Raw genomic sequence first — 14,839 nt, 5'->3', positions numbered from 1 at the left:
AAATTTAAAGATACTGCCAAGACAGGATGCTGAGGGTGTCTTAGAGCACGGAGGAGGGATTAAAAGTGCTCTTGATAAGTTGGCAAATGCAAAATGCTCTTCAAAAGGAATTTTGCACCTTACCCATGCTTGGGCATGAATAGCCAACTGCAGAAATGTAGGATACAGGATACAGGATACAGGAAGGAACCAGATGGGCAGCAAGTGTGGGACCAAAGATGGGGTGGCAGGTCATGAGCTGAACATGGGGGCTGGGGTGTTTTACTGCAGAAAATGAGAGAAAAATGCTGTTTGAGGGGTACCTATGCACCTGCAGGATCAGGAGGTATGAGAGGTGTGACCTTCCATTTCCAGCCCAGATGACTTGGGAGATGTGGGAGCTGATACAGACTCTGTGAGCATCTCTGCAGCTGTGCCACCAAACCTCAGCCCAGATGTTAATGCCAGGTAAGCATTCAGGTCAGCCTGCTGCTTGTGGAAGATGGTGGGAAGAGAAGGCATAGCAGTAAAGGGACATTTATACTGCATGGAAGGGAAAAATATATAATTGGAAGATTTTTATGCTTCTAAGATCTGTTTATAGGCTGCAGCTATCAGAGTTTCACCCAAACTATTGAGACTTGTGGTAGAAATCCTCTCTCCAAACCCTACCCCTGCTGCCCAAAATTCCCTTACTCTTTTTTGGAAAGGATCACAGTTATCCCCCAGCATGTGCAGCATGGAAAGGCCGCAGCCCTGGTGTCAGCCTTGGGACACAGATCCAAGCACTGTCCTTCCCTTGGACTGGACTAACAGCAATTGATCCACACAGTCTGTTTTGCCCAGCTGCTGTGGCTCTGCAATTTCATACATGAGTAAGAGAAAATTCCCTTGGTTTAAGCACTTGGACAACAGTCTGGTTGGCTAAATTCTGCCTCCAGACATGGGGCTTCCAGGTCTTTTCTAAAGCCAGCAAGAATGCCATGTCTTTAGTAACTGCAGAGTTGTACCACCCTTCTTTCCCACCCTAGTGAAGGCTGCCCATCCTCATGTTCATCCCAATATCCATGGATTTGTTTCTCCAGTCATCTCCCTCTTCTAGTGTGCAAAGACAGGAGAGACAATTCCATCTGGCCTGAGTAGGACCACATCTAGATCTGTCTGTCACCAGCACTGGAGTGGGTACTCACATACCTATATCTCTACATTCCTTTTGGGAATGGCTTCTGTTGGACTCAGGTGGACACAAGCATGGCTGCACATCTGCCAGGTTTGAAGCTTGGTGATACCTCATCTGCTGGCAAGCTCAGACAAGGAAGATGGTTTCCATCATCTGGTCACAGCTTTTCCTATCTGGCTTTGTTCCCTAAAGCCTGACTCCTGACACAGCCCTCACTGAGTGAGGGGCTGGGACAGCAGAACCACATTCACTAGAGTCCTTTTTATTCTGAGAAATTAACTCAAAGTAGTAAAAGGAGGCCCTGAAGTTCATTAATGAAACTGTGTGGACAAAGTACTCTTAATTTATTTATGTTTAAACCACCTGAGCAGCCAAGAGAGCAGGATGGAAATGTGACTGCTGTCCTCCTGCCTTCCCACAGGGATTAGTGGCATTCCTCTAATCCCCTTTAACAGTTAATTTACATTCACTATCTCAATTTTCCCTGTGGGTTAGTGCTGAATGACTCTTAATTCTCAGTGTGGAAGCTCATATTCCAGACTAACAGGTCCTTAATCCTAAACTAGTTTAATCTTGGAGTGGGTTAAACTAATGTGAAATAATGCTTTTGACTTCCAGAAGTGAGTAGCCATGCAAAGCACTAATTAGGACAGTGCTTCCGTGGCAAACAGGCTACAGACATTAAACGCAATTCCTTTCTTGGATAAGAGGGGCTGCTCTCCTAGCAGAGGAGAAGGAAAGTCTGTCTTACATCAGCATATCCAAAGTCATGTTGTGTCACTGCACAAAAACAGATGACAAAGGATAGAGTAATGGGTCACCCTCATGGAAAGCAGGAGGAGTTATGCTGGAGTGATGGACTGGGAATGCTTAGAGCACCTTTGGAGAGGGTCTGATGTGGTTGGTGTTTTGGAACAACCCTTTTTTGTTTGGATGCACAGCCTGCAGTGTCCTCATTCCCCATCTCACTCTGACAGAAGTTGTAGAAACACCACAGCTGCTCCTGGTGTCGGGAAGAGGGCAGCACCAGAAAAACACCCAAACCAACAAACCAGCGGGAGATCTGCCTTTTTGGAGTGTTTTGGAGTGTTTGGAAAAGAAACTCTGGGAGATAAGCAGTGTGGTTTATGGCTGTGGTGAAGCTGGTCCTCTGCCAAGGAGCCAGGAGGAGTCCTGCAGAGACTCCCCCAGGATAAATTAATGGAGGATTCGATTCACAGCCAGTTCAAAGGATCAGGAAGTTTACGAAGTGAGACATCTGTCAGAGTCTCCACAAAGAGATGGAACTTTTATCAATGTAATTTTTCACATCTGAGGCACTACAAATTTAAATAGAAAAGGGGAACAATGTGGCTGCCAAAGTTTCAGGACAGATGTGCCAAAGTCAGCTGATGAATAGTGCCCTGATAGCATCAGCTCTCCTGGCTGCCTTCAGGTTCAGGACAAAGGGAGGAAAACAAAAAGCTTTCAAGGCCAATCGTGTTCCTATTATTTGCTATATTCAGCCTGGCAATTTTCTGTGAGACATTCATAGGCAACAAAGCCATCCTGCTTTCCAATCTCCTGTAATGCATTTCTCAAAAAGGAGGCAGAGGCAGCATTCCCCCCCTCTCAGGTGAGCTTTTGCAACAGAGAGAAGAAGATGGCTCAGCTCTCTGGGCTTTCCAGACTCTCCCAGTCCCCCAGGAAGCTGCAGGGATTTATTTACATGCTGAATGGATCTCTTGACATTTACCATTCTGGTAAATTATGATAAGTCCATGTAAGATGTAAAAACTAATGCTAGTGGTTATCTGTCAGGGGTGAAACTATGGAGAAAATGGCTGCATTTTCCATCTCTGTTTGCTTGGAGTCAAAACTAGATGTTTTTGTGGATGCCTGGTTTCAGCTTAACCACATAATTGATCTCACACAAGGGTGACCCGATGAGATACAAGGGCTTGTGCCACAGGACAGATCAAAATAATATAACTCAAGAGCTCCTGCTGGGTGTAAAACATCACTGAGCTTATTAGACCCACTTGTTGGGAAAAACCTCCCGGGCAGGGGGAGAAGTGGAAGCCAACACAAGCAGGAAAGGCAGGGAAAGGCGTGACTGGGAGCAGCAAGCACCTGTAAGTGCACCTCCCTCCATGCTCATCTTCCTGTTTACTGAAAAGGGTGTCCCTTCAGGTGCCTGACAAAGTCAGGGAGGGATGAGCTGAAATGCAGCCCAGGCAGCTGTATCAGGAGCTGCTGGGATGGCACACCTGGGGCAGCTGGCCACAGTGCACATTCTAATTCTTCTAAACTAATTCCCCGAAGCGCTTTCTCCTCTTCCCAGACACACAAACAGCTGGAGGCTGAGATTACAGCGCTGATGCCAATTAGAGCCGTGATAAGGCAGGACACAAGGGAAGTGTGAGCGTGCTCAGTGCTCCTGTAGTGCAGGTACAGGGAGCTTCCAGCTGGGCAGGAGGCAGTGCTGGGCCAGCAGGGTGAGGGTGGCCAGAGCAGCCTGGGGAGGAAGCCACCCAGTCCTCTGTGGTCAGGTCCCTGTGTGTAATCAAAGCATGACTTTCTCTGCACAACACAGGCAATGTGTGGATGAAATTATTTCTGCTGCACATCCTGACCAGAAGGAAGTAATGCCTTGATTCTCTAAAACTAAAAATGTTGCTGGGGAGTTTTTTTGGTTTTCCTGCCATTTTGGTGATGCCTGCACTGGGATGTGTTGTTCCACCCTGGGAACATAACCAGGGGGCAGTTTTTGGGGTTTTTTTCCCACTTGGGTGGGAAAACCAACCCAGGGAAAACCAGGGAAGGTTTGGAAGGAGTTCCATGGGGTGTAATATTCCAGCAGGTGATTGATGGGAGTGACAGCTTATCTTTATAAACTACTTTGGGCTTCCTTGGTGACAGGGAGACAGGCATGATGCACTCATAGGATTGGAAAACAGAGTTCCCTTCTTCCTGTAAAAAGAGCTGTGCCCTGAGCTTGGCTTTTCCTTTTCTGGATCACAGTGCCAGCCACAGTAAAACCAACCCTTCTTTCCCCTTAGAGCACCCATTCCCAAAGCAGGCAGGAAGAATTTCTTCTCGGGAAGAATTTCCTCATGGAAAAGGTGGTCAGGCAATGGAAGGGGCTGCCCAGGGAGGTGGTGGAGACCCCATCCCTGGAGGTGGACAAGGAACAACTGGATGTGGCACTCAGTGCTCTGGGCTGGGTGACGAGGTGGGGGCACAGGTTGGACTTGATGGTCTTGGACGTCCTTTCCAACCTCAATGATTCCATGATTCCTTTATTTGCTTGCAGAAGGGAAGTGCCTCATGGCAGCCCTTCCAGATTCATGGCTTGTCACAGGTGTTTCTGCTGCAGGATGGGCCTGGCTCATCAGCATCCCTAGGGAGGCATCCCAGGAGACCCTCTGGCTTAGCACCTATCCCTGCTTCAGAGGGATCTTCTCACTTCCAAAGCACCTCTTATCTCTTATCCTGTACTCAAGAGAGCCAAGGCACCCTGCCAGCACTCAAGGTACCACTCCTGCACCAACAGGATAATTTTCCCCTTGTTCTTCCCAGTTCTTAGCAAAATGTTTCAAGCATTTGAGGACTTTTTCTTCTTTTTTTTCAGTATGCGCCAAACACCTAATATTTACTTTTTTTTCCTTCAAAAGAGCTGGGGTTTACTGCAGATTTCACCCAAGGGTTTGGCAGGAAGCTGATACAACTTTGACCAAAATGACTGAGATCTGCTCCAGCACAACCCAGAGCTCCTGACAAATGTTTTGCTGTCCTTTTCCCCTGGATAATGCTGCCAGCCATGGATGTCACCAGCATGTCCAGCACCTTCCCTCCTGGACTTCAGACTAAGCAGGCACAACTCCAGGTATGTGACATTTTGTGCTTTTGTCCCTCACATCTAATTTTTGTTTTAAACTGGTGCAAATCCAGAAAGGTGCCACATATTTCAGTCAAACAAAGCAGGGGAGAGAGACAGGCAATCCAAGCCTGTGTAACTCAGGAGCAAGTAGGTACAAAGAGAGACACACATATCCTGGATCTACCCACCTTCTTAGCTTAATTTGCCCCTTTGAGATTGGGGTATGTGTTTTTCTGAGGTTCCATGACCATATGGGCCTGTGATCTTCCTTCTTCTTCCAAGCCCACCTGGGCTGCCCTACTTGCCTCTTCCTTCCATCCCACTCTTCACTCTTACAGCCAAAATCATTAAATCAGGTGGTAAAGATTAAAACCACTCCTGAAAGCATCCTGTGCAAGAAAGGAGCATTTAGAAGGCTAAATCCTCCAATCCCTTTATTCCAATTAGGGTCCTTTCTCTTACAGACCAGGGAGTGATGCAAGGAATCTCCTCCAATCTGCTCTCAGCTGGAGCAGTATCACTGTCATCACAGTGGCGTGGGCAAGGCTTACCTGCAAACACACAGAGCCAATCCCCACTGCCCACATGGCCTGACACAGACACAGGAACGGGAAAAAAGGAATGGGGGAGGTAGAAGTTCTTGAACACCCTGTAAGCTGATTAAAGGGTATTTTACGTAGGAAGGATTTAGCCATGCAGTTCCTAGTACCATCTGACCTCAATAAACTCCCCTGCCATGGGCTGGTGCTGCCATTGCATGGGGCACAGCTTGTGCTGGGCTCCCCAAAGGTCAGCTACACCTGGACAGCTCCATCAGGACTTGGGACAGCATTGCTGAACATGTGTGGGGCATGACATGGTCCTCCCACAGCCTTCTTGGCCTGGCTTAACCCTTGTGCATTTTACCATCCCAAAGACATGGTGCAAAGCATGGCTGTAAGATTTTGGGCTGTGTTTTGGCCAGTCTTTTGGAAGAAGAGAAGCTCCAGCAGATTGTGGGGTCTGGGTTCTGGACAGGCTGGCAAGGATTGGGCAAACTTTGTAAGGACTGCCCCGAATAAACAGCAACCTCAAAGGCTGGATGGGCTTTCCTTGTCCAAGGCAGGAGCAACTATGTCCACTTGACAATAGCAGCATTTTTCCAGACTGTTCTTAATGCTCTCTGGAGGGGGCCTCTGAATGCATCCACACTGCTTCACCAGGGAAAAATATTTTCTGATCTCCTGCGTCAATTACTTTGAAGGGTGAATGGGAATTCCTCCCCTTCACAACTCAGAATGACCCACCCTCCACCCGCCCCAGAGCTCTGAGTGCTGATTTTGGAGAGTCTGCCTGCATCCTCCCTGTGTTGTGGGCTAGGATAGGTAGCTCTGTGATGAAATCCTCTCTTCTGAAATGCAGTTTCTTGTATTTACCTCCAACATCAAAAAAGGCCAGGCTCACGTGTTCTCTCAAATATTGCCAAATTTGGGGCTAAAGCATTTAACATGATGTCGCAGACATCTTTTCATTAAAAATCCTTTCTTAGGATTTTTCTTCCTGAGAAGCTGAGAGGCTTCAGGAACAAAATGTAAACAACGGTTATCTGCTGCTGTGGAATGCGACAGGTGCATCTGTGATTGGCCCATCTTGGATGTTTACAATTAATGGCCAATCACAGCCCAGTTAGCTTGGACTTTCTGTCCGAGACACAAACCTTTATTTTCATTCCTTTCTATTCTTAGCTTAGCTAGCCTTCTGAGATGAAACTTTTCCTTCTATTCTTTCTAATATAGTTTAAAAGTAATGTATATCATAAAATAATAAATCAAGCCTTCTGAACATGGAGTCAACATTCTCATCTCTTCCCTCACCTGAAAACCCCTGTGAACACCGTCACAACATGGCTCTAAGATGCTGCCTTTCACACTGCAGATTTCGTGAGCCCTCCCACTGTAAAGAGGAGCAAAAAGACCTTCCTCAGTTCCATTCTCAGCTCTGATGCCTTTGAGACAGAGCAGTAACCAGAGCCTGGGTGTTGAAGGGGGATGGTCCCTGTGTTTCATAATCTTTGCTCTCTGTTGGCACGAGGGTGTCCCAGGCATCAGCATGGTTACTGGGAATAGCCCTGGCACCCATTGCAACTGGATTTACTTAATGCATCCCATCACAGGTCTCTGCATGCTGGGCATGTCAGTCGGTGTCAAGCCTAAGCACAAGTGACTGCACAAAGATCCTGATGGCTTTATACCTGGCAGCGTCCCCAGGGCAGCTCAGGGATGGCCCCAAAGCTCATAGATCCCTTCTCCATCTTGTCCTGGGGCAATTCTCCCTGCTGTCTTCAAGGACTGTGTGTGCACAGCCTCAGCACTGCTCAGTGTCACCTGTTTGTGGCACTTTGTTAAAATTCCTGTGCCATGGACAGGTCAGTCAGGGCAGCCCGGGGCTGGGATCAGTCCAGCCCAGACTTCCCACACCTGCAGGCGTGGCAGTGGTACAGCAGCAGGGATCAGGTGAGGCCGCTCATTTCCTCTGTCATTCTTAGAGCCAGAAAATAGCTGAAAGCTTTTCTCTGCAGTGATGCTGCACATAGATAATGGGTTATAGATTTCATCTAAATGGATGATTTAATCCTGCTTTGTGCCTGCTGGATGCAGGCAAGGGGAATCTCCACTCTCCTGCTGGGACTTGGAGTGTTCACACAAATGGAGAATCAAGGTGCAAATTCACAAAGCTCCTTATAACTGATATTGTTAAGCAGGATTCTTTATTACTCCTATTTCCATAATGTCTCCTGATGAGAGTTTGATGTAAATTCTGGTTAAGGAGAATCAAATGTTGTTTCAGGACTGAGGAATTGGTTTGGGCTCTGGTTTATTCAGTTATAAATTTCAGCTTGAAAATGCTTTTGAGCTCTCTTCATGGCCCTGAATATCCTCATCAGGGGCTTTCAGAGCTGCACTGGAGCTCGAGCCCACATTTGTCACCTGCATTAAGTTGCAGCAGTGCTGGGCATAGCCACACCATTTCCTACCCCATCACCTTTTCACTCTGCCCCTGCTGCTGGAGGCAAACCCCATTTTTTGTTGCAAAATAGTTAATCAGGTTACTTATTTCATGTTCTTCCAGTCCCCAGAACCTTTTAGTGTCCTGTTATACACCCTCTGCTGCCATCGTGGGGCCACTTTGTCATTCCAACCTCTTCTCTTGTCCTCTCGTGGCAAACTGAGTTTCCCCAGAGCTTGGAGGCATTTCAGACCCACTGAGGTTGTTTGCCAAGGAAGGAAAATCACATTAGTAATTTTTACCTCCCTACATCTTGTCCAGCCTCTTTTATAAACCTGAAGCTGCCAGCACCACTGCAGGCAGAAGCAGAGGCAGAAGGCTGCCACTGGAGAAAGCAGGTTCAGAGAGGAGAGGAAAGTGTTTGGGAAATGCCTGGACCAGAGCAGGTCCCAGAGGAGGAAATGGGTTCCCCTGTCCTAGTGCTGACCATGGCAGGTCTCGATGCTCCAGGCCTGGAAAGGGACCTGGAGTGTCCCTGCTGTTTTCCCCTGTCCCTGGGGCAGGGCTCTCGCTGCAGCCTGCACTCACAAGCTGGAGGGCTGAGGTTCTGCTCATCAGGCCCTGGGGCATTCTTCAAAGAGAAAGATGATGGGGGAAATCTTGTCCCTCCCAGTCCTCTAGTCATGAGGATGCCCTTTGCTTTTCCAAGGAAAAAGATAAGTAGATAAGCTCCCATTTCTCCAGTTGGAAGATTAATTTTTTTTTACTATTATTATTCCTTATTCCTTCCAAGCTACTTTATACCATACAAAGAAGGAGAGAAAGGGTAATCTTATTTTCTTCCTCTATTTCTGAGTCACCTTTAGCTGCAGTATTTGAGACCAGCCAAACCTCAGCAATGGCAGCGAATATATTCAGGATGTTTTCCATACGTGTATAAGTATGCTGGCTTTTTAGATACTGTGACAATTTGTACTTGGCAGACCTTTCCCAGTTGAAACCACAGTTCAAAAGGTTGTTGCCCCCTCATGGAAAAGTGAGCCCTGATCCTACTGATCAGGCAATTCTTGCCCTAAAAAAGTGACACATTGATCAGCCAAATCACTGCTGCACACAGGGACTCCCTGACAGATCCTGGCAATTGCAAACAGCTCAAGCCAGGATGAAATTACAAGAACAGATTAAGCTTCTATCAAGAGGTAATTAAAGCCAGGAAATAATTATGACAATCATAGTGAATCAATTGGTACAAGGATGTTTGCCCAACAAATGTCATTATAGGCAGAAGCAGGAATTATTATCCATCAGCAGAAATATTCCATCAAATTGCTGTGAATGACCTGATCAGGTAATTAAAGGGACATTCCAACCCCACTGCATTATTTGCTGTTAATCATGATTGCTCATATCCATATCTTTACTCAAATAATTGCTTCTGATAAGGCTGCAGATTTATAGGGGTCCCCAAGAGGAGCAGGCAGTGGAGCATCAGCTGTGAGCCCAGAGCAACCCAGGTCGGTGAGTCCTGCTGGGGTGAGTGTGCTGCATGGGCTGCCTTCCCCTCTCTCTCACTTTGGGTGGATTTCAGACCTCTGTGATGCCTCACTGAGCCATTGCTATGAGGCCACCCATGTCCTGAGCAGCAGTGCTGGAATATGGGGGTTTCCCTCCTCAGGGCTCCCTGCCTGGCTCAGGGTGTAGTTCTTTCAGCTAAAGGTCCCAGCTGGCCAAAGAGTTTGCAGTCATTTAAAACCAGCATCAGTGGGGAGGAAATTAAAACCTTGGAAGTGTCCTGCTAAAGTTAAACAGCCCTTCAGTGATAACACCGGAGATCTACCTGCTTCTTGGGATGTGGGTAATTTTAAAAATCATTATTGATAGGAAGGAAAAGTTCCCCAATAGCTATCACTGCTCTTGGGAACTTCAGCAAGCAAATATGGTCTACCCAGGGGACACAAAATTACATCCAGGAAGAGAAAAGAGAAGTTGATCACCAGATTAGCAGCTAGAAAGGTTGTGAAGAGAGGGGAAACTCTGGAGCCAGGGATGGGGTTTTAAATGGTCTCTTAAATATGGTGCTGCCAGAGAAATGCCAGCCCATGAGAGGCCAAATGCTGAGGTGAGATCCTGGGGTCAAGGGATTGTGTGACAGCTGTTGGGCAGATAGAAGGACAGGCTCAGGATTCAGGTGCCCCTTGCCCAAGGATGCTGTGGTTTTGGGGGCTGTTTTCAGCTCCTCCTGCATCGCAGGACTGTGGAGGCTGCCTTGTTTGGATTCCAGTAAGATGCTGATCTTTGAAATGTCCTTCTTGCTTTACTGTTCCATCCCCTCAAAGCTGGATCAGGCAGGAAAACACAACACTAAAGCTCAAAGTGTGTGTGAGATGAAGCTTATGGTTCCTTCATCCTCTCACATGTTTGCTTTGCAGCCCTCATTAAATATTTGCCCTGTAGTTTACAGTGAATAAATTTCTGTATAAATTTCTCACTCTTGTCCTTTCTCCTTGTGCCTCTTCTCATCTTGCAGCACCTCCAGAGCAGCAAAGAGTCCCAGAAGGGGGGGCTAGAAAGTATTCTGAATTCTTGGACATTCTCCTTGCATGTTCTTTGTGCTGTTTAGCTTCAGAATAAAGTAAAAACCAAGGGAGGATTTGATTTGGGGTTAGCAAATGCCATCTTGAGAGACTGTAGGACAGTGATGAAGGTTTGTTTCTTTGCAGGAAGAAGATAAAAAATAGAGGAGTGTATTACAAATTACAGGTAGGGCTGCTGTGTGATCCTTGAGGAAGGGTGAGCACCTGGGAATAAAGGGGGAAACAATCTGGGAATAAAGGGGGAAAATATGCCATGGTTTGTGATGAACAAAATGTACTTTTCTTTTTATTTCAGTGAGAAAACAAAATAGGAGGGCCTGCTGTGACTTCAGATCTGTGTTATTTAATTTTTCCTTCTTGAAAGGTTAGAGGATAGGTGGATATGGGCACACACAAGCCCTTCCTCTATATGTGAACAAATTTTATTTATCATATGTAATTTTTTTTTGTCTGAAAGCCCCTTGCAGATGTCTCCAGGTGTTTATCTCTCTTTATTCCCTCTGCTGGCAGGAATTCCTGCTTTATTTAATTACAGTGGTGGTGTTTCCAGCCCTGTCTTTGTGGGGCATGTGAACTGCACCAGATACACACCAAGGCCTCTTGTCCTGCTGCTCACAAAACTTCATGCTTTATTTCAGGAGAGAACATGGTTTCCATGATGACAACTCTGTGGCAAGTAATTATTCCCATGATTGTCCTGTCCCACTTCTCAGCATCTCTGCCATCCTGGGAGAGGTAAGCCTTTCTCAGGACTCTGCTTTCTTTTTCTCCATGGTTTTTGTTCAAAGAGCCTGCTAGCTGAAAACCCAGCCTTTTAGCTGCCTTCTTGAACTTGCATCTGCTTGCTTGTGGATCTTCTTTTTCCCTAAACAGATTTGGTTAAATGAGTGCAAATACTGTAAATGTTTTTCTTGCTTAAGGATGAGAAAGTTAATTTTATTTAATTCAGAAGAAAATTTGTGACCCCAAAACAAAACACAGCTACAAGGACAGTTTCGAGTCTGTTTTTCTCCTGTGCACTTACACAGCCTGATAAAGGTGAGAGTTTGTGTTTCCAACAGCCTGGTCCCATGAAAACATAACCAGAAATAGCCAACCCTGTAAGTTCACCAAGTTCACCAAGGGGGTCGCCTGCAAGGGCTGGTCTTTGCTGCTCTTTCCTAAATGCTCTTCAGCTTTGTGTCTCTGGATATTTGTTTATTACTTCTCCAGCCTCTTGTCCTACTCTTTTGTGCTGAATCATCAATAACCCCACATTCCCACATCCTTGTGGCAAGGTGATTACATCAGTAAAAGCAAGGGCAGGTCATTTTCCTGTGCGATGTTTAACAAAGGTATTTTTTAAACTCCCTTTTTCCCCCTATTTTTGTGAAACTTTGCCAAAGTGGTACGAATTCTTGCCCATGTGTGTTTGGGACTCTCTTGCCTTGAGGCAGCAGTGTTTAATGCCTGTTCTCGTGTGCTTTTAAACCATTTTAAACCCTCTGACTCCCCCTTTTCCCTGTTCCAACCCACAGGATGGAGCGCCACGCAGACGGGCTCTTCCACAGCGAGCTCAGCAAGATGAACGGCAACGCCTACGTGCAGCAGTTGGTCAAGCACCTGGTGGGCCTCAAGGACAGGTGAGCACCAGCCACACCCACCCTCCTGGGGCAGGGAAGTCTCCAGGAGGATGTGGGATCCCTGCCCTGAGGGTCTGCCCATGGAGCTGAGCTGTCCAGCTGCAGAGCCAGCCCCTGGCTGCCCAGGATGAGGAGGGGAAGGGGAGGGATACAAGGCCCTGTAGTGGTGGAAGGAGAGGCATTGCTGTTTGCTGTGGCTCATGGGGAGTCCCACATGGCTGGGAGGTGCAGCTGCTGTCCCATGTTGTCCCCACACAGGTCCCTGAGGCACTCGGATGGTCTGTTCACCAGTGAGTACAGCAAGATGAGAGGCAACGCCCAGGTTCAGAAATTCATTCAAAACCTCATGGGCCGCAAGCGCAGGTGAGAGGGAACCTCTGGTGTCCCAGTCCCCACCCAGGCTCTCACTGCCACACTGGGCCAGCAGCCCCCACTGAGGCCATGTCTGTGAGCACAGCAGCAGATACAACACAACCTGCAAGTGCTGCTCTGCAGTGGTGGTGGTTTGGTTACATAATTGGTGGTTTGGGGTTTTTAATTATTATTAATTTTCTTTATCTAAACCAGCTCTCCTGGCCCAGTCAACACTGACATGCAGGGGAGAGAGGGAGTAAACAAACCTGAGGAACTTTGCTTTCTCTGGTTGTACCAGAGCTTTCTGAACACCAGGTAGGTGAGAGGGATTGGTCACCTCTGTGACTCTGAGCCCCACAATACTGAAGCCAAAAGAAGGCTTTTATGAACAGCCATAGAAAAGTCAGTTGTTAAAATAGTAAAACCCGGGGAAGCAAAAGAATATCTTTTCTTAATAATTTCCTAAGAGTTGTCATTCTGGATTGAAGCAATTATTCATCTCATTAGGAAATGTGATCTAATGGTTAAAATTGAAAGAAAGCCTTTGCTACCCTGTCTGAATTCAACTGCTGATTGGAACACACACCTCAGGATGGGTTGTCCCAGCACCTGGACATTGTCTTTTCCTAATGCCCAACTGCTTTCCCTTAGACATCTCACTCTTAAATCACTGTAATTAGGAGGAATAAACTGGCCCTTAGTACCTCTTGTGCCACAATGGAGGAGAAACACCACTGTGCATTTGTAGAGTGCCTGGCAGCAGGCAGCCATGATCCCTCTATGGGGATCATGACCTGCTCTTTGGAGTCATCCCAATGTCACAAGGTGGCCTTGTCACACTTTCTGAAGTTTATGCTCTCAGAAATAATTTTTTTTTTCTTTTCTTTTCTTTTTTTTTTCTTTTTTTTGTCCCTGATTTTTCCCTTCCCACAGCCGCTCGGACAGAGATGCCAGGGAGGCTGCTGCCATTACCAGCCAGTACATTTGTCCCTTCTCTAAGCAGCTGGTTGCAGACATGAAGGAAGATACAGATGGTTCTGAATGAAGGTTAAAAGAAAGAAACAGCCAAGGAGACAGCTTTGCACATGTATGGCCTTGAAAATAAACAGGGAAGCTCTTGCTTAGGAAAAATTCTTGAGATAGGCAAATAAATAAAAATAATCCTGTAAAGCAGTCAAAAACCAATGAAACCTTTGAGATTATCCCAAGTGAAATGCATGTGGGTGTGTACTGCTGTCAGTAGATGGAGCCTGGGTGAAGCACATCCCTTCCACTCTGTGTTGGCATCTGGCTGCCTGCTGCTGATCCCAAATAAAAATGGTTAGCTGTGCCTGTGCCTTGGCTGCTCTTTGGGAAACTGGAATAAGGATGGTTCCATTACAAGGTCTTGGATTATTAGGAATGCAGGGGAGGAGCATTTTGCCAGAATTCCCCACGTGAAGCATGGTGGGACACATAGCTGGGACTGGGGAGTGCCTACAGTGCAGCTGTGCAGAGATCAGAATCAGGGCTCCCTGTAGCAGGAACAAAGCCAGATGTTAGGTCTTATGGCAAAGAAATGTTCTGAGAGCTACACAACAGAGATAATCACTGTAAAAGTTATTTCCTCTCCATTCTGCCCCTGGAGTTGATGGCCCAGTTTTGTCACAGCCACTGAAGACAAAGCTCCACAAGGAATAATTTGTTCCCACCACTTAATGAGGTTCATGTACTATACCTCTGCCACACAGGCAGATTGCTTTCCTTTGATGGAACAGCCACACCAGCTTTCCTGTAAAACCAATGGATTTTGGAGAGCAGCTCTAAAATAAGGATCTTCAGCTGCAATCCTGTGCTGTGCTGTGCAGCCCTGCCCAGCCCATCCTGCTCCAGCAGTTTCAGCATCTGTGATGGACCTGACACCTGCAAAAGGAGCTGTTCTGACTCAAATGCATGCCTAAGCACCATTCCCTTACTGAGGAGCTGAACAAGCCTTGGCAGTTGTTCATTTTGGTCCATAGGAAGTCTCTGCTAGTAAAGATTCCTTTTGGAATACTTTTGGAAGGAGTGTTGACAGCCTGGATTTCAGTAAGCTGCTAGTAACCACCTGGCTGAGGCACAGCATCTGAGAACTTCCTGAAATCAGAATGAATTTTAAAAGATCAGTGAGAGCAGAGGTCCCCTGAAAAATTCAGGAAGCTGCTGAGGTTCAAATAGTTGAAGATCTCCTGGTGTGGAATGTCCTGGAAGGAGATTCTGGGAAGCATCTCTAGAAGGAGCAGCC

The 14,839-nt window shown here is 46.8% G+C and overlaps 1 protein-coding gene across 1 annotated transcript; it reads left to right on the top strand.

The window, feature by feature from the left end:
- Positions 1-373: 373 nt before the first annotated feature.
- LOC136558364 (VIP peptides-like) lies at positions 374-13,906 on the top strand. The gene is made up of 7 exons (XM_066552752.1): positions 374-447; positions 4,816-5,027; positions 11,239-11,335; positions 12,118-12,222; positions 12,481-12,585; positions 12,790-12,891; positions 13,510-13,906. Exons 3-7 carry the CDS (start codon positions 11,247-11,249, stop codon positions 13,619-13,621), a joined length of 513 nt encoding a protein of 170 aa, XP_066408849.1. The 5' UTR covers positions 374-447; positions 4,816-5,027; positions 11,239-11,246; the 3' UTR covers positions 13,622-13,906.
- The last annotated feature ends 933 nt before the right edge of the window (positions 13,907-14,839 follow it).

This window comes from Molothrus aeneus, chromosome 6 (genome assembly GCF_037042795.1).
Source record: "Molothrus aeneus isolate 106 chromosome 6, BPBGC_Maene_1.0, whole genome shotgun sequence".
NCBI classification, from domain to species: domain Eukaryota; kingdom Metazoa; phylum Chordata; class Aves; order Passeriformes; family Icteridae; genus Molothrus; species Molothrus aeneus.
The sequence above is the reverse complement of the archived record's forward strand: the minus strand, read 5'-3'. Positions and strand labels throughout refer to the sequence as shown.

Coding starts and splice junctions, on each gene's coding strand:
- LOC136558364 (XM_066552752.1), top strand. CDS start 11,247: ATGGTTTCCATGATGACAACTCTGTGGCAAGTAATTATTCCCATGATT. Junction 12,586..12,789: donor CTCATGGGCCGCAAGCGCAG/GTGAGAGGGAAC, acceptor TATCTAAACCAG/CTCTCCTGGCCCAGTCAACA. Junction 12,892..13,509: donor CAGAGCTTTCTGAACACCAG/GTAGGTGAGAGG, acceptor CCCTTCCCACAG/CCGCTCGGACAGAGATGCCA.